The sequence below is a fragment of the Xyrauchen texanus genome, chromosome 7 (genome assembly GCF_025860055.1).
Source record: "Xyrauchen texanus isolate HMW12.3.18 chromosome 7, RBS_HiC_50CHRs, whole genome shotgun sequence".
Taxonomy (NCBI): domain Eukaryota; kingdom Metazoa; phylum Chordata; class Actinopteri; order Cypriniformes; family Catostomidae; genus Xyrauchen; species Xyrauchen texanus.
Window position 1 is genome coordinate 23833475 of NC_068282.1, and position 20346 is coordinate 23853820.

At 43.1% G+C, this 20346-nt stretch overlaps 1 protein-coding gene across 1 annotated transcript in view; it reads left to right on the forward strand.

The window, feature by feature from the left end:
* Positions 1-20346, forward strand: part of LOC127646716 (cAMP-specific 3',5'-cyclic phosphodiesterase 4B-like) — a 278575-nt gene that overhangs the window by 60911 nt on the left and 197318 nt on the right. Inside the window, exon 2 of the mRNA XM_052130547.1 lies at positions 11419-11501. Coding sequence (XP_051986507.1) covers positions 11460-11501 — 42 coding nt within the window. The 5' untranslated portion in view covers positions 11419-11459. The remainder of the gene's footprint in view (positions 1-11418; positions 11502-20346) is intronic.

A 20346-nucleotide genomic window follows, 5' to 3' on the forward strand; every position in this document is an offset into this window, starting at 1 on the left:
TGACACAGTGCAATAGAAAATGATTTCAAAAAAGTGTGTAACATTATAAAAAGTCTTTATTTTTTTAAAAAGCCTTTACATATTGTAATCGGGTTAAATTAAACAATATAAATACCACACACACTTGTAAAGGGGACTTAAATGACACAGGATTGTAGGAATGACCCATACTAACAGGCTTTCCTGCACGAGACGCTGCTTTACATTGAAAAACAGCTCGGATGGACTCAAAAAAGCATTCAGTGTGAACATCCTCTTCTAAACTTAAAATGAAAACAGTTAAATACAGTGACCAGGAAGAAGAGAGAAAGGGGTAGAAAAGACTTAACATGAAAATAGTGTATTTCTCATTGGATTAGTGTAGTGTGTAAATATTATTATTATTATTAATGTTATTGTAACTTAACATTACACATGTTAAGTGTTTTAACTAAACCTGTACTACTGTACTTTTATTTTGAATTAATGCCATAATGCAGTTTTTCTTACCTCTTTCTCTCTTCCAGAACGAGCTCTGACATATGCGATCAAATGTAATGGCATGTCATGAATAGGTGCGTTTACTGGTGTTTTAAAATCCCAATGGTGGGAAACAATTAACATGCACTTGAATGCTATATGATTTTGACAAAATGATCTTGAGAAAACGTTTCTGTCAAATGTTTAGCATCCGATATCACACACAACTCACGCGAAAGGTGTCTGTTTCAGGTCAATTTCTCTCGATTTGTGAGATGGTGTGTGATGCTAAATTACGAGATAAATGGCATTGCATATGGAATTCATACAGAATTCAATTTTTCCCTTAATTACAGTACGATTCCTTATTTTACAGGACGTTTGCCATATTATGTTAATTCATTTTACCTGCTTCAGCATAAGGGTGACTCTCTCTCTCTCTACTCAATGTCATAAATTCCCTCAGTTGATGACGGTGGTGTCGGTTGTCAGGGGCGGGGAATGGTAGAATTCAATGATAATGCACCAATTACAACAAAGAATCTCCAGTTTCACAAAACAGCATTCAATACAGTTAAAGGAAATCTAGAGATTATGGATTTCTGAAGCAGCAAAACAAGTGGTTATACCGAGGATATATGCAAATATTGATCCTTAGAAGTCGTTATACACAAACAGTGCTGGGAAAAAAGTAAGCATACAGCGTATACGTGCATATGGCCCCAACTACACCACTGATTGTCATGACAATTAAGTTGTTAAATTGGCTATAATTTGACAGAAAAGGTTAGTAAGTGGTTTTATCACACTAAAATCATGGCAACACACATATTGTTTATGTCTTATGGCTATACTTTAGAAATAGTGAATATTTTAATGTTTATAGATTGGCCCTATTCATTTCCATTGTAAGTGCCTCACTGGAACCTAGATTTCTTTTTTTTTTTTTTAAAGAAAAGGAGGTGCAAGTCAAAATAAAATTTTGTGGTAATCAAAATTATGCCACAAATGCTGTCGATTCAGGTTAATGTTTATTGAACCCAGAATATTCCTTTAAGACCATTTAGTTGACTAGTTGTTCAGGCAACCAACCAAATGGTTGATTCTGAAAATATCTAGTTTCACACATCTTTACATTATAATACAGATTAACAAGGAGATAAAAGGGGGGGAAAAGGGGAATGGAATTAGGACATGACAGGCCGGACCTGAACTGACTGTAAAATAAAACAAAGTGTATTTTTCAGTGTTAGGATTATTACATCTTGTAAATATGGTTTTATACAGCCAGGGTCTCTTTCATTATGTCTGAATTTTATTCAATACACTGTTTGATAAAATGCATTTTCAAAAGCACTTGATGTTTGAAAGGATGAAAAGTGGCAATTTACAGCAACAGCACATTTTCAGTGTAATATTTTCCTCCTTGTTGAGCTGATGCTGCTCCATTTGATGTCATTTTCTAACTGGTTTGCAATATTTGATTGCTCGCTCAAGAGTCACAGATTTGCCAAATTGTAAAAATCAGCCCATCTGTGTTGTGAACCTCAACCATCAACCCAGTACAGATCTTGATTGAGCAGGACCCTCAGACTTACACTCATCTAAAGGATTATTAGGAACACCATACTAATACTGTGTTTGACCCCCTTTCGCCTTCAGAACTGCCTTAATTCTACGTGGCATTGATTCAACAAGGTGCTGAAAGCATTCTTTAGAAATGTTGGCCCATATTGATAGGATAGCATCTTGCAGTTGATGGAGATTTGTGGGATGCACATCCAGGGCACGAAGCTCCCGTTCCACCACATCCCAAAGATGCTCTGTTGGGTTGAGATCTGGTGACTGTGGGGGCCATTTTAGTACAGTGAACTCATTGTCATGTTCAAGAAACCAATTTGAAATGATTCTTGCTTTGTGACATGGTGCATTATCCTGCTGGAAGTAGCCATCAGAGGATGGGTACATGGTGACCATAAAGGGATGAACATGGTCAGAAACAATGCTCAGGTAGGCCGTGGCATTTAAACGATGCCCAGTTGGCACTAAGGGGCCTAAAGTGTGCCAAGAAAACATCCCCCACACCATTACACCACCACCACCAGCCTGCACAGTGGTAACAAGGCATGATGGATCCAAATTCTGACTCCACCATCTGAATGTCTCAACAGAAATCAAGACTCATCAGACCAGGCAACATTTTTCCAGTCTTCAACTGTCCAATTTTGGTGAGCTCTTGCTCTTTTTCCTATTTGTAGTGGAGATGAGTGGTACCCGGTGGAGTCTTCTGCTGTTGTAGCCCATCCGCCTCAAGGTTGTGCGTGTTGTGGCTTCACAAATGTTTTGCTGCATACCTCGGTTGTAATGAGTGGTTATTTCAGGCAAAGTTGCTCTTCTATCAGCTTGAATCAGTCGGCCCATTCTGCTCTGACCTCTAGCATCAACAAGGCATTTTCGCCCACAGGACTGCCGCGTACTGGATGTTTTTCCCTTTTCACACCATTCTTTGTAAACCCTAGAAATGGTTGTGCGTGAAAATCCCAGTAACTGAGCAGATTGTGAAATACTCAGACCGGCCCGTCTGGCACCAACAACCATGCCACGCTCAAAATTGCTTAAATCACCTTTCTTTCCCATTCTGACATTCAGTTTGGAGTTCAGGAGATTGTCTTGACCAGGACCACACCCCTAAATGTATTGAAGCAACTGCCATGTGATTGGTTGATTAGATAATTGCATTAATGAGAAATTGAACAGGTGTTCCTAATAATCCTTTAGGTGAGTGCAGATTCACAATGTAGACATGCTAATCAAAACACTTAATGTGAAATAGATGTTTATTTATTTAAGGTGGGTCAAATGGGAAAGACTACATTACAGTGTTTTATTAACACACTCATGATTCACATTCTGACAAATTCACATCATGAATTTATACATAGTTTCATAAGTGTTTTGTAGATACAGTTAATGTGTACTGAACGCAAGCAGTTAGCTAAACCTTTTCAGGCTTGGAGGTGAAATGTAGAACAACTAGCATTGCTAAGAATGATCTTAAGTGTTGAAGTCTGTTTCCCATAGATCTCCCATAGATCATTTGAATATAGCACTGGCTAGAATCAGAGGAATTGGGTGTAGCAATGTAGAAATGTATGATGCTCATATCCTTGTTATGGAAAAACTATTTCACACAATATTAATATTTACTGATGAAGTCTACTTTTAAGGTGCTCTACGTTATTTTTTCACTGTAACATAGTTTGTGATGGGGTGCAAGGAGGAAGCAGGAGTCAGAGAAACTCAACTCAAAGGTAATTTATTTTATAACACAAAATTGGCTTTTCAGAACTTCAATCAACAAAACTCGCTTTTCAGAGGAAGGTCAGCACACGCTCTCTCTGAGTGTGGGGTAGCTCTCCCCTCACTGGGGACTGGCTCGCTCTTAAAACATGTCTCCACTGTTACTGCAATGACAAACAGCTGTTAGAAACAATCATTGCCAGGTGATGATCCTTACCATTCTGATCTACTGATCTCACTTTCCCTCCACAAGCCAGCACTCAAGCATGCCCCCACCACCACGTTTATGCAAAAATCTTTTACTTTCAGGGCTCCGGTGAGTTTGTCGGTTTGTTCTGTGTGTTTTCCTATTTTCTCTCCCTCATTGTTTCTCAGGCACTGCTGGATTGCATGATTAGTGTTTCCATGGGAACATTGATTGTCCTGTGTCACGAACACCGGCGAGGGCGCCTCCTCTCCCGGTCTTCGGAGATCGCTCTCGCCCGAGTACTAACTGCCCTTACTCATTTCCCCATTAGCTCACTCACCCCGGCTTGATTGTTCCCCAGCTGATGCCCATTACCCCTGTCTATTTAACCGTGCTAGCTTATGTCCTCCTTGCGAAGTCTTGTTTGCCTAGGCCACATTTCTGAGCGTGTTTATTCTTTAGTCTAGTTATCCAGTGTACCGACCTAGTCTGTTTTCCCTCGACCACGTTAGTTTGCCGCCTGCCTTAGCCCTCCCAGCCTGGTTACCGTTCATGATAGTTTGCTGCCTGCCCTGACCCTCTGCCTGTTCTTGTTTCGAGCCTGCCTGTCCTCTTCTAACCCTGTTTGACCATTTTCTGACCCTGCCTGTACAACCTGTGTTTGCACTTACCTAATAAAGCCGCATATGGATCCCAACCAGCCTGAGTCCTCGTTACAGAAGACTTCGCCACCCATCGATCCAGCGGTAATAGCCCGAATGTCAGAAGAACTCTCCACTCAGGCAAACCTGTTATCCGCCCAACATCATCAGCTCGGGCGTCTCACAGCTGCCATGGAGGAGATTATGCGAACCGTCCAGGCCTCGCACCAACCTACACCGGCACCCGCTCCTGTGCCCACAGCCGAGGCGCCTCCTCCCAATCCAGCTCCCGTACTCACTCCGAGCTCTCAACCCTCTGCAAACCCGTGACTCGCGCTCCCAGAAAAGTATGATGGCACACCCCACAAATGCAGAGGCTTCGTCATGCAATGCTCCATTTTCCTCTCGCAACAACCGGCGCTGTACCCCACTGACAAAAGCAAGATCCTCTTCGTCAGCTCGGTGCTCACGGGCCGAGCTCTCGACTGGGCGACCGCGATCTGGACCAACCAAGGGTTCGGTCAATACACCTATGACTCGTTCATGCAGAGCCTCATTGCAGTCTTCGATCACCCAGAGAGCGGCAAGAGTGCCGGGGAACAGCTACTGGCGCTTCGCCAGGGAAATCGCACGGCTGCGGATTATGCTCTCACCTTCCGTACCCTCGCTACGCAAACCGGCTGGCTTGAGAGCACATTCACGCTCCTCTTCCGACAGGGGCTGAATTCGCATCTCCAGTTGGAACTGGCCTGTCGCAATGAGGGAATTTCCCTGGAACAGTTCATCGCGCTGGCGATTCGCGTGGATAATCTCATCCGCGCTAGACGACCGGTCAGATTGACTCTGCAGCCCGCTCCACGGAAGAGAGAGAACGCCGCCTCTCCAACCACCTCTGCCTGTATTGTGGCCAAGCCGGACACATTCGCGCCAACTGCCCAACTCGGCCGCCCGAGCCTCAGCGACCCGGGGTGAGTTTGCTGCTCTCTTCCTCTCTTACCGGGGACTGTATAGAAGTGCCTGTCAAGCTCGGTTTTTTATCAGACAGTGTTAGCACTCAGGCCATGATAGATTCCGGCGCAGCGGGTAACTTCATTGATGAGAGTTTTTGCAGACGGCATAACATTCCCCTAACGGTCTGCCTTCCTCCATTGACAGTGGCGGCGTTAGACGGGCGCCCTCTAGGCACCGGTCGAGTGAATTACACCACAATCGACGTCCTCCTGCAGGTGGGCGTCCTACACACTGAGACCGTGCGCCTGAACGTCGTCACCTCCCCCCACCATCCAGTAGTTCTCGGTCTCCCCTGGCTCCGCCTCCACGACCCTCGTATCTCCTGGCGAACCAACCAAATCACTCAGTGGGGCACGGCCTGTTCAACCAGATGTCTAAAGCCCGTGCTTTCTCCCAGCTTGGGGGCCACCAAGGTTCAGGTGGTGCCCGGTCTTTCCCCTCTCATTCCCAGTGAATATGCTGACCTGGGCGAGGCCTTCAGCAAGGCCAGGGCCTCCCTCCTGCCGCCCCACCGGCCTAGTGACTGCGCTATAGATTTACTGCCAGGAGCTACACCACCCTGCGGCCGCATCTTTCCCTTGTCTGAACCCGAGTCCCAAGCCATGAAGTCCTACATCGAGGAGGAACTAGCCAAGGGATTCATCCGGCCCTCCACCTCCCCGGCGGCAGCCGGATTCTTCTTTGTGGGCAAGATGGACGGCTCTGTCCGCCCTTGTATCGACTACCGGGGTCTTAATGACGTCACAGTCAAGTTCCGCTACCCTCTGCCTCTAATCCCTGCAGCCCTGGAACAGCTAAGAACTGCGAAGGTCTACACCAAGCTGGACCTAAGGTGCGCCTACAACCTCATTCGCATCCGGGAGGGTGACAAGTGGAAGACCGCCTTTTCTACCACCAGCGGCCACTATGAATATCTGGTCATGCCTTTCGGTTTGTCCAATAGCCCGTCGGTGTTCCAGTCCTTCATCAACGACGTGTTCAGAGACATGCTCAACCGGTGCCTAGTGGTCTACATCTACGACATCCTGATCTACTCTGACTCGATCGAGGAACACGTCAGTCAGGTCAGAACGGTGCTCAAGCGCCTGATCAAACACCAGCTGTACGCCAAAGCCGAGAAATGTGAGTTCCACCTAAGGTCAGTTACCTTCCTGGGGTACGTTATTAGTCCAGAAGGGGTGGCTATGGACGACAATAAGGTACGGGCCGTTCGGGAGTGGCCCCAACCCACAACGGTGAGGGAGCTTCAACGTTTCCTGGGCTTCGCTAATTTCTATCGCCGGTTCATCAGGAACTTCAGCTCCATCGCCTCACCACTCACCGCCATGGTAAAAGGGGGGAGAACCAAGCTTCACTGGTCCGCCGATGCCCTCCAAGCCCTAGCCCATCTTAAAGAACGCTTCACTACTGCACCCATCCTGCACCACCCCAACCCTGACGCTCCCTTCGTGGTGGAGGTGGACGCTTCTAACACCGGCATGGGAGCCGTACTCTCGCAGCGCCATGGCAATCCACCGAAGCTATTCCCCTGTGCCTTCTACTCACGCAAACTCACCGCCGCCGAACAAAACTACGACGTCGGCAACCGCGAGCTCCTGGCCATCAAGGCCGCTCTGGAGGAGTGGCGACACTGGCTGGAGGGAGCCAGACACCCGTTCCAGGTCTTGACCGACCATCGCAACCTTGAATACCTCCGCTCAGCCAAACGCCTCAACCCCCGACAAGCCAGATGGGCCTTATTCTTCACCCGCTTTGACTTTTCCATTTCCTACCTCCCAGGGTCCAAGAACAGCAAGGCCGACTTGCTCTCCCGGCAGCACGAGGCCGAACCTCCGAAACCTTCTGCCGAACCCATTGTTCCCCCCGCGCTCATCCTGGCTCCCGTCCAGTGGGACATCATGGCTGACATAACCCAGGCTCATGTCTCTGCTCTGCCACCTCCCGAGTGTCCACCTGACAGGACATTCGTGCCCCCGACCTCCGGGAGAGAGTACTCCGCTGGGTACATGACGCCCAAACCTCCAGGCACCCAGGCATCACGGCAACTACGCGCCTCCTGAGAAACCGCTTTTGGTGGGAGTCGCTATCTGAGGACGCCTCCGATTTCGTGAGGAGGTGTCGGGTGTGCAACTTGGCGAAGTCCTCCAAGCAGCCTCCGGCTGGACTTCTACAGCCTCTACCCACACCGCAGCGCCCCTGGTCTCACATCGCGGTGGACTTCGTCACTGACCTGCCCAGCTCCCATGGACACACCACCATACTCACCGTCGTGGACCGCTTCTCAAAGGCCTGCCGCCTCATACCCCTGCCCAAACTGCCCACCGCCCTAGAAACCGCCGAACATCTGTTCCAATATGTGTTCCGTCTCTACGGACTTCCCGAGGATATTGTCTCAGACCGGGGAACCCAGTTCACTTCCAGGGTTTGGAAGGCCTTCTTCCGCCTGCTAAATGTCAACCTCAGTCTCTCCTCAGGGTACCACCCTCAGTCCAATGGCCAGGCGGAGTGACTCAACCAGGAGGTGACCAGGTTCCTACGCACGTACTGTAACCTCAACCAGTCGGACTGGAGCCGGTTCCTCCCATGGGCCGAGTACGCCCAAAACTCCCTTCTCAAGCCATCCACCAACCTGACCCACTTTCAGTGCATCCTGGGGTACCAGCCCCCGCTGTTTCCCTGGTCTGGAGAACCCTTGGAGGTCCCTGCTGTTAATGACTGGGTTCAACGTAGTGAGGCAGTGTGGAACCAGGCCCACGTCCACCTACAGCGGGCCGTAAACCGCTTCAGGACGCAGGCGGACCGACATCGCCGCCCCGGCCCCGACTATGCCCCGGGCCAATGGGTTTGGCTCTCCACCCGAGACCTCCGTCTCCACCTACCCTGCAAGAAACTCAGTCCAAGGTTTGTGGGTCCCTTCAAAATCCTTAGTAAAATTAACCCTGTCACTGTTCGCTTGCAACTCCCCTCTAATTACCGTGTTTCTCCTTCCTTCCATGTTTCCCTACTGAAACCGGCCGACGCTCCGAGGGCCGATGAGGAGGCAACCCACGGCCCCCCTCCCTTGGTGGTGGGCGGTGAGGAAGCATTCCTGGTGCGAAGACTGCTCGACTCCAGGCGACGCCGAGGTCAGATCCAGTACCTGGTAGACTGGGAGGGGTACGGCCCGGAGGAGAGATCCTGGGTCGACACCAGTGACATCCTCGACCCCAACCTCATCACCGAGTTCCATCGGGCCAACCCGGAGAGACCGGCCCCTCGACCTAGGGGAAGACCTCGGCGTAGGTCTCGTCTTCGCTTCAGGAGCCGCTCACAGGGGGGGGGGGGTCTGTCACGAACACCGGCGAGGGCGCCTCCTCTCCCGGTCTTCGGAGATCGCTCTCGCCCGAGTACTAACCGCCCTTACTCATTTCCCCATTAGCTCACTCACCCCGGCTTGATTGTTCCCCAGCTGATGCCCATTACCCCTGTCTATTTAACCGTGCTAGCTTATGTCCTCCTTGCGAAGTCTTGTTTGCCTAGGCCACATTTCTGAGCGTGTTTATTCTTTAGTCTAGTTATCCAGTGTACCGACCTAGTCTGTTTTCCCTCGACCACGGTAGTTTGCCGCCTGCCTTAGCCCTCCCAGCCTGGTTACCGTTCACGATAGTTTGCTGCCTGCCCTGACCCTCTGCCTGTTCTTGTTTCGAGCCTGCCTGTCCTCTTCTAACCCTGTTTGACCATTTTCTGACCCTGCCTGTACAACCTGTGTTTGCACTTACCTAATAAAGCCGCATATGGATCCCAACCAGCCTGAGTCCTCGTTACATCCTGACATGTTACACCTAAGTACATATGTTTAAAATCACTAACACGTAGGAGATAAAGACTCTTTTTGTTCTACAAGAACAGGTTCCCTCTACATAGTGACTGCCATGTTGAGATCACCCCTATTATCTGAAACTTTTGGTTGCACAATAAAAGGGTATTTCTGTAGGGATGAAAATTTTGCATTTGTGTGATTTCTGCATCCACACAGATGGGTGTAATTATAAACAAAACCCTTCTAATAGGGGGCCTACAAGCTTAGCTTAAAATAGCATAATGCAGCGGTTCAACAGACATTCTATGGGTTGTAGACTGGCGATGAAACAAGAGGCTGTTTTTTTTAATGGATGTCTATGGAGCAGATGCTTCATTACAATGAATAAACTGCTTTTGTGAGGAAACGCTCATCATTTAATGAATTGTTCACCTGTCCACTAATCTTCAACATGTTTTACTCTAAACAATCCTTTTAGAAGAACATTGTGTGGAGTAAAATTGTTGTATTATAAGAGAAGACACAGACAATTTTGCAACAGGTAGATGTCAGTTTATAGCTCACTCCATTCATTTGTATAGTATCCGAAAAGAGGTTGTTATCTCTGTATAGAAGATCTCTGGTATAAAGTCCAAGTTTTTTTATGCTGTGCTGGCTGATATGGCTGTCTTGAACTTATACTGACACTTAACGGCGTGGATGCTGCATCAAGCTAAAGCAAGTGTTTTCAGTTTACAATGCAGTTGTAAAAATGTTGGATTTTTTTTATTAATTGATAATCGATTAATTGTAGTTAATAATTTGATTGATTAAGCTTATCTATCTTCGATTAATTAATTTCAGAACAAATGCGTTCAGTAATCATGCCAGCATTGATCAGTCTGTCTATACAGCCATCCGCCACTAGAGTGTGCGTATGTGCTTGCATCACAGAAGAACCGCACAGACACACAGATCAGAGATGAAGAAGTCTCAATGTAAACAATTTTGGAACTTTTCTCTGTAAATGAACATGGTGTTTTCTATGTACACCATGATAGTGTGTTAAAGGACAACATGACAACAGGCACTTTTGATATGCTGGTCTCCTTTTTTCATCACAAACTACAATTGAGTCAGGGATTGCCAGGAAAGCACGAAGGCACATTCAGCTGCCATCTCACCAGCACCAGAGAAATGTTACATTATGTACTGTGTTTACACAGCATGTTATGATTTGAATTCATTTTGAATAAAAAATAAGCCCAAAGGTCAAAAATATCTCACAATGAAGTTTTAATGAACTCAAATATGTATACAAGTTATTATTAACAGTTATGAATTAACAGAAATTAAATATTCACACATTTTCATGCCAATACTTGCATTTTTATGTGTATACATTTTAGTTAATGAGCAGGCTACATGCACATATTTTTGGAGTACTCTGAATGTATTTTGCGGTATTAACGTTAACGAATGATCAATTATTTGAGCTTTAATTTCCACAACGATTGATTATGCGCATGTCTGAAAATTGACATCTCTAGTAGAACTGCACTCGAGAAATTTACAGTCAGACATGTTTAATTTATTCTATAAGCAAAAGTGTCCAATAACAGTGGTGTTACTGAGATAAAGTTTGATTTCAACATGTCAGCCACCATGAGGAAACACACTCTTTATTAAAGATAAAATCTGCTTTTAGTAGGCTACTCATATGACTGGGTCATCATCTTTTAAGTGTGCATTGAGTGTTTTATTTTTCAAAAAGTATTTCAAAATTTTCAATAGTGCTAATCATTTATTTATGTAAAAAGTTTTGGGCTTTTGATTCCTCATGCCAGCTTGAATTCATTTGTTGGAGAACTGTGATTCTCTCTATATCACTCTGAAAGAATTGTGAAAGGCTCTCCATCTTATCTTTACCCTGAGGCAACTCTTTCTCGAACAAGTGAGGTCAAATGTCTTTTTTTTTCTCTTTTATTTCTTTCTTTGCTGCGAGAGTTAATTGTGTGGGTTTGTGCTGATTTTTTGTGCAGGAGTAGAAGGCCTGTGCAGTACGAGGAGAGGAAGACAGAAGATGAGGAAGAGCCGGAGTGTTCTAACTGTGTCACCTAATGAGGTATGTGCAAATCTATGTATATTCAAAATTAACTAGTTGGTGGGTTGCGTGAATGACTAGTTGACTAATTGGTCTTAAGGAAGTGAATATTTAGGCTGATTTGAGGTTCGCCTGACCCGGATTAGAGTTTATTTTTAGGGGTTTTCTTGTGTTCAAAAACAACAGAACAATGTGCAGTGGAATGGAACTGAACTTATAATGAACATTAATTATGCTACCATATTTGTCAGCATGATGCCGGTGGATCATGTTCAATTTCTTTGTACGTTACGTCATTGTTTTGTTCCAATTGTTCCAATTCTGCCAATTGTTAATGAATGTCTTGAAAAAATTTTAAAGTATCATGAAAGATTAAAATCTTTTTGTAGGTATGACTTGCATTCTCAGTGTTGCCACAAGGAGCGCCGTAGCAAACATTAACTTAAAAGGTGCAGTATGTAAGACTCAGATACCCTTGTTATTAACGGCACCTGTGGCCGTTAAGTGAACTGCAGCCAGCCACCTGTTGCTCGTGCACACAATCCATAGGACGCGAGCAAGCGAGAATCGGCCAAAACAATGACGTAACGTACAAAGAGATTGAACGTGATCCACCGACGTCATGCTGACAGATAAGGTAGCATAATTAAAATTACACTGTTATGATTATTTAACTACAAATTTGAGACTAAACTAAAACTACTTATCAGCTAACATAGCATACTGATACTCACATACAGCTACATATTACCAAAATATACCATACAGTTTACTGTTGCACTACACTGTTATGTTGCACTATTTTATGTTTTGTATGTCATATGTTGTAATATGATCAAGAAACCAGCATATTTACTTAAATTTATACTGTATACCTGACTTTTAGTATAAAGAAAAGATTGTTGAAATTATTTGAAAGTTACGAAGCAAGGTAGCTTGCAATTCGTCGGCGTTAGCAGGCAAGATCAAGTTAAATAAAATTACACAGATCAGTCCTTATGGCACTATATTTCATATGCTTTGTAGTTATGTAAGCTTACCTGTCCAATAAGAAGAATGACAATTAAGGGTCGGTTTTGATCCCCAAAAACAAAACAAGGTCCCTCCATCAAGTGCCCTGCCAATGTTCACTCTAGTTTTCACTTGACCATGATCATGTTCCCGCTTAGTTCCCACTTAGGAGTTTGCATAAACGTCACATCCTTTGGATTTTCCCGGCAAAACCGACCCACTCCCTTGGCATGAAAATCAGTCTACTTGCATTAATAGGCAACCTAGGAAGTCCGGGAAGGGCTAATTGTTTTAAGTTGCCTTACAAACCATTCACACATTGGCAAAAAGGGTGAAATATTACATGAAAATTGTTACATACTGCACCGTTAAACTGTCTGCATCTGCTGTAGTAGATAGCCTGATCTCGTTTAATTTATGTGACAATGACAAAATTTTTTGCAAACCAAAATTAAGTGCTTCATTTCACGTTTGGCTGTAATTTCCCTGTGAAATGTCCAGCTCGGGGTGCCAAAAGCAAGTGAAATTATGTTGTAATCAAACAAGGTTTTTAAAGTGAATGTTAGACCTCCCTAACCTAAAACTTTAACCTAAACCTAACCAATAGTGTACTAAAAACTACACTATTTTACGTATTTTATCAAGCTACACAATGATGATTCTAAGACATTATATATATTACAGTTTAATTTTCTGATAATGCATAATTTTCTGTAAAGCTGCTTTCAAACAATGTGTTGTGAAAGGCGCTATACAAATAAAAATGACTTGACTAAAAGATAAATGAGAGCTGATCAAAACAGACATCCTTACCCTTAACCAATGCCTAAACTTAACCGATAAGTGTTTAAAAGGGAAATGTTACATGAAAAGCACATTTACTGAAGCAACCATGTAATTTCGTGTCAATTCTATGGCACTTTCGCTTCATTTTCACTTTTGTTTTAAACATCCTTTTCTGGGCTTGGGGTTGGTCTCCGAGTCCAAAGTCTAACAATCAATCTGGTACTAGAGGTACTACTAGAGATACTAATAACTGTCACGAGGGAGCAAGGCAGGACCCAAACACAGGAGTCAAGTCAACAGAGTTTTATTTGAAAAATACAAACCAAAACACCCACAAGGGGGAAAAACAGAAGACATAACTAAAGAAACAAACAAACATGAGACCCAACTGAAGTATGTATCACACTGGAACCAACCACCTGGAGACAAACATTACAACATTAGAAACAATTCGACAGAGAACTCAACACGAGGGGAGCTTAAGAAGGGAAGGGTTGATAGGGAGCAGGTGCCGCCAATGTTTGTTAATTTGTCCAGGTAACAGAGCTGGCATTCTCCACGTGGCACCAGTGAAACACAAGAGGGAGAGAGAGTCAAAACCAACAAAGGGAAACACTCAGACAATACAAACTGACAGTCAGAGGAGGCACAGTCATGCCAGACTGTGACTTTACCCCTCCTCGGTCGGACCCCTTGAGAAAAGGGGCGGGGTCCGGTGGCCTGGGGAAGGGAGTGAGGTCTGGCAGCCTGGGAGGAGGCCTCAGGACAGACACAGGGTCAGCCGACCAGGGTGGAAGACTGAGGGAATGAGCAAGTTCCACCAGGAGGTGGAGGGGCTCGTTGTTGACCGCCACAAGGGGCCCAAGTCTGCTGCAGCACTCCTGGAGGGGTCAGCGTCGGCTGCTGTTGCCTGGGTGGCCACTAATATCCAGTCCCTATGGCCTTCCTGGCAGTCACCTGCAGGCTCCTCCGCCTTCCAGCGGTCAACAGCAGGGTCCTCCTCCTCCCGGTGGTGCTGCCGATGATTGTTAATTGGAGAACGAGCTGTTGTCCGGTTAACAGAGCTGGTGCTCTCCACATAGCACCAGTAAAACACAAGAGGGAGAGAGATAGAAAAATCCAACATAGGAAAACACTCAGACAAGACAAACTGACAGTCAGAGGAGGCACAGTCAGGCCAGACTGTGACAATAACATTGCAGGGTGTGAATAAAAGAGTAAAACATAATTGTTATAAAATCATGAACAGCCTTTGTACCCATGATTTGTGTGATAGTGATTCAAAATCACAGATGTTGGTACAGTTATTTGAACTTTATCATCCACTTGAGTACTGAGGTGTATTACCACAACAGTAACCCAAGATTGCACATTTAAGAATGTATGTAATGCAACTTTTCCTAGAGAGTTTTACCATGCACACTAGCATCATGCTAATACAGCACCATTGCTAAAAAATCTAAACTTACGAAACTTGTGGGCCTCACTTATCAGCAAGTCAGTTTTTGGACCCATCCCTTGTGAGTTTAAAAACCTGAAAAAATTTGATAAAATTCTATAAGTGAAGACAAAGCTGTCGAGAGGCAGCAAGAGAGTGTGTTTAAGTTTGTGGACGTATATCCCTGGGGGAGGGTAGAGAATGAAAAAAAGTAATATGGAAGAGAAAGAGAAGTGCATGGAAATTGTCCTCACATCTGAGGTTGATCACAATGGTCCCATTGTACAAAGTGTTCCTTGACAAAAAAGACTGTGGGAAGAGGAGAGTCTTTAAAGACGATGAACGGTGAAGATTTTACCATTTTACCATAGGAGTGGTGGTAGCGTAGTGGGCTAAAGCACATAACTGTTAATCAGAATGTTGCTGGTTTCATCCCCACAGCCACCAGCATTGTGTCCTTGAGCAAGGCACTTAACTCCAGGTTGCTCCGGGGTGATTGTCCCTGTAATAAATGCACTGTAAGTCGCTTTGGAGAAAAGCATCTGCCAAATGCATAAATGTACCATCTCTCTCTCTTGTTCTTTCACTCTTTCAACACTCTTTTCAATATGCACATCTCATTCTCTGCCTTATAATTTTTTGGCTTTCTGTTGTTTTGTACATTGCAACATTCTCTGTCTTTATTGTATGATGCCTTTGGCAGCTTTGGTCGTTATGGTCTAGTGTAATGTTTCTTTTTAGCGTCATGCAAATTGGCCTTGTAATTTCACTCACTGCCTGCCCATCTGTCTGTCTTCCTCTAAACTCCAAAGAGGTACACTGCACTTTATAGGCAGTTTAAAGCCCGTTCACACCGCCAGCGACACAGAGCAACAAAGAGACACAATCTCATTAATTTTCCATGAGAACTTAGCAACTTCCACTGGCAAGTGACAAAAATTGTCGCATGCCATGCCCAAAACAAAGTTCAGAAAAGTTTAATTATATGCAAATGAACAGTGACATTTGGGAGCAACTACCAATGAGAGAGAAGCCAGTGTAGCATTTTGAGTTTGCTATTCACAAGAAGTATCTGCTGAAGTGGACCATGCCTGCAAAAAAGAGATCTCAGAAAACCTATGATCAAGAATTGTTGCTTTGAAAAATTGCAAAGGGTTACACAATTATATCGAAGAGCTTATATATTCATCTGTCCACAGTTAGACAAATTGTCTATAAATGGAGATGATTAATTACTGTAGCTACTCTGAATGCTGAATGAGGTAAAAAATAACCCTAGAGTGACATCACTGGAACTAGTTAACATCTCTGTTCATGAGTCTACTATACGGAAAACAATAAACAGGCATGGCTTCCCTGTCAGGACACCACGAAGGAAGCTGCTGCTTTCCAACAAATACATTGCTGTAAGCCCACTAGCAACTTCACAGTACAGAGCTGACATAAAGACACTGGCAGTTTGAACTGGGCTATAGTGCTGTTTCATATGTTAATATGTCATCAATGCCATTGGAATTTAAAAGTTTAACTTAGGATGACTAATGTTATTACTTGCCCTGACCATATGAACATACATATCAGTTTGTAAAGTGCCTGATGACATTTGGAAGAAGCATTAAAGGATTCTCTTCTCTTTTGCCTACACGGTGGGAACCAAATGTCACTTAAACCTGAAAACACATAAATTGTGGACAGGGGTTACATTTTATTAATTTTTTTTAGGAGGGGGACTTAAAAATTTGTAGTAAAAGTAAGAACTTCCCTGGAGGACTTGAATGCACCATCATACTTTTGAATTTTTAGCAGATGATCATTATATATCTATTGAAAATTATAAAGCTGATACTAGATCAGCAGTGTTTGTGAACACATATTACACTTTCAGTCTTTAATTGATTTAATTCCCCTTCTTTTCCTCCTAAAACATTCTTCAGTCTATGTTCTTTAATGAGAATTTTCTGCAGTCTGGTCCTGTGGCCTTGGACCCAATTTACTGAGCTCATAGAACTGTTTAAAAATTAATAGAAGCTGTTGCCAATGCCTGACATGATGAAGATGTAAAACACAATGGATTGATCTTGTAACCACAAGCACCACACAGATTGACATTGCATATTAAATATTGAAAATACTGAATACATTTGAATTTATATTGCAGAGAATCTGGGTCGGCTGTGTTTGAGTGTGTGTGTCTGTTTGTGTGTTAACACAATGTATTCTTTAGCAAACCACTGTTTTCTATTAGTTTCTTGTGTTTTGCTCACTGGAGTACCTTGTCAATGATTGGTTGATTGGGTGTATGAGATCCAACTTGTGTGCTGCACACCGCCAGATCCACTGAACCTTTGTGCTTAGCCTTCCCTTGTGCTTGCTCGCTTCCTCTTGCCCCTGCTTTTGCTCCCTGCTTGGCAGATGTTAAATGTCATACATTATTGCTTAACAAACCCTCTTGTAAGCAGCAGGATTTGTGATAAAATGCATGTGTTCTGTTTGTGCCATAATGTGTTGGGCTCATCTGATCGAGCAACTGACTACAGTGACATAAATGAAAAGCACAGTAGCAGCCTCACTCTCTCTCTCTCTCTCTCTCTCTTCTCTCTCTCTTTCTTCAGTCACCTTTAATTATTCTCTTTATCTGTTTTGGGATAATGGGACTAGTAGTCATTCACTAAGGTGCACCAAACATCATTAAGCTACTTACCTCATTATATTTATTATAGGATTACATAGAAGTAGTTAAGGCTGTCAATTGTAATGTGTTTATTTACTGCAATTAATTGTATAACAAAATAATACATTAAATAACTAACACAGTTCCGTTATAAGGAATTTTACTACCACTGGAACAATTCAAGCTTGAAGTAATGTTTTTACTCATATTTTTGCAGTCAGTAGGGGGCAGTCAGTCCAACTCCAGCTGTTAATCAGATTCTCATGTAATAAATTTAAATTCAAATAGAGCCCTTAATGTGGAAAATGCAAAACTGCACAAGAAAAATTATGTGAACGGCTCCAAGATTGATAAATTGAACTGTGAAATGGATTGCTGTGGACTGCAGGCCAGTGAAAGGGATATTTTCAAAGATATAAACTTTAAACAAATAATATACAGAAGTTTTGTAATGTTCATTCCATGCTTTCTCATCTGCCAAAATAAGGCCTATGAATGACTGAATTCATCATAGTTATTCTGTTTAGTCATTTGCTGTTTGTGGAGAAAGCTATCTATTTTTTTCCTTCAAACAAAGTCAAACAGTCAAATCACCATATGCTTAGGGAATTTTAGTTTAAAGGTGAAAAGGTTGTCTGCAGAGCACAGGGATCCTCTATAGCTTGGAGCAATGCTGCATTAGTCTAATGAATTGGAAAAAGAACATGGTCTCGAGTGACTGCTGTGGCTGGCACTGAGCTGACCGCAGAGTGTTCCAGAGACTGAGGAACCTCAGGAGGTCACCTTGGTCATCCCCAGTCTCATCATGCTCCTGTGCTCTCCCACAGAGTTAATTCCAGGACAGGATACTGTAATCCTGTTGCACAGACAGGGCTGGACAAGCAAAAACAGGTCATATATATTTAGGAGGACACGGTCCAATTATAAAATGATACCTTTATTGTGAGCTTATGTTTGAATCTGTTAAATCCAGACTATGTTGTCTTTTTACCAGACAACGCAAGCTCATAGATGACATCTTTCTTGCAATATTATCATATTTGTCTTTAAAAGGGAGGAATCTTAATTCTGTTTTTCTGTTTTTATTATTATTCTTTTTTTATTTCATGATACACAGTCCTTTGTGACATCTGTCTTTGAACTAGAGATGCACCAACGTTTTGGCCGCCAATATTTAGCACCCAATTTTGATCTAATTAAAGAAATATTCTGGGTTCAATAAAAGCTTTAAGCTTAATCGACAGCATTTGTGGCATAATGTTGATTACCACAAATGGTGATCTGATGACAGAAGTTCAAATAAGCAAAGTGATCAAATATTGGGATTGGCATATTTTATTTTGTTAAAATCGATATTGCATTTATTACATTTACATTTATGCATTTGGCAGATGCTTTTATCCAAAGCGACTTACAGAGCCCTTATTACAGGGACAGTCCCCCGGAGCAACCCCATGGAGTTAAGTGCCTTGCTCAAGGACACAACTGTGGTGGCTGTGGGGATCGAACCAGCAACCTTCTGATTAACAGATTACCAGTTATGTGCTTTAGACCACTACACCACCACCACTACTGGACAAAAAATGTCCAAATCTGAATTCCTACTATCCACTTGTCATCTTTAGCCAGCAAATATGTTTTAGAACAGACAAAACCATCAATAATTATCCCCATATGTGCATTCGGAAGCATTAACTTTACTGCAGTGAAAAAGTGATTGAATATTGAAGAGTCTCAGCATGATTCATCCACCCAAGGTTAGATTTTAAGGATGACAAATTGTTTCCAGCATTCAAAGTAAGAACTGCATATAAAAACAAAGGTAGTGATGCACATTTTCACATTTTAGTCTCTCATTTATGAAAGCTGTTATTGAAAGTGCCTGTTATTGAATAACTGTTTAATATAGACTTGAAGAAGAAAAAAAATGATTTGGTGAAATGAAATAGAAGATTTCTACAGTTATTTATACAATTTGTCAATGTATGGAGATGTCATCCTGGGTAATGCATTTTCTGTTAGGTTAGAATTTTTTGCATCCACCTTCTCTCTTTAAAGATACATGTTTCCCTTTACTCAATTCTTGTGACGTGGGAGTGTGCAGCATTGTTGTTTTGTCTGATCTAGAAATCTGCAGATCTAACGGTTTAGAAAGAGCTTTTTTAGCAACGGTCCTCAACGTTTCTCTTCATAACATGGAGCTCTGTTCAGTTCCTTGAGGTTTTGTTGTGGTAATTGACAGATAATGCAGAAATACCTCTTTTAAAATCATGTTATGCTCTAGTGTAATTATTAAACTTAAAGGCTGCTATTTAATGAGATAAATATGGTTGAAGTCAAAGTTTTCATACACTTAGGTTGAAGTCATTAAACCTAATTTTTAATATTAGCAAACTATAGTTTTGGCAAGTTGTTTAGGACATCTACTTTGTCCATGACACAAGTAATTTTTCCAACAATTGTTTACAGACAGATTGTTTCACTATTGATTATATCACAATCCCAGTGGATCAGAAGTTTACATACACTAAGTGAACTGTACCTTTAAGCAGCTTGGAAAATTCCAGAAAATGATGATAAGCCTTTAGACAATTAACCAATTAGCTTCTATCCACAGTAAAAGGAGACCTATATCAAAATAACCTGAAAGGCCTTTGAAAGTGCACAAAGATCTAATTTTTTGGAGAAATATCCTCTTGTCTGATGAAACAAAATTTAAAGGGTAAGGATTGCAAGCCGAAGATCCCCATCCCAACTGTAAAGCATGGGGGTGGCAGCATCATGCTGTGGTAGTACTTTGCTGCAGGAGGGACTGGTGCACTTCACAAAATAGATGGCATCATGTTCAAGGAAATTTATGTGGATATATTGAAGCAACATCTCAAGACATCAGTCAGGAAATTAAAGCTTGGTCGCAAATAGGTCTTCCAAATGGACAATGACTTCAAGCATACCTCCAA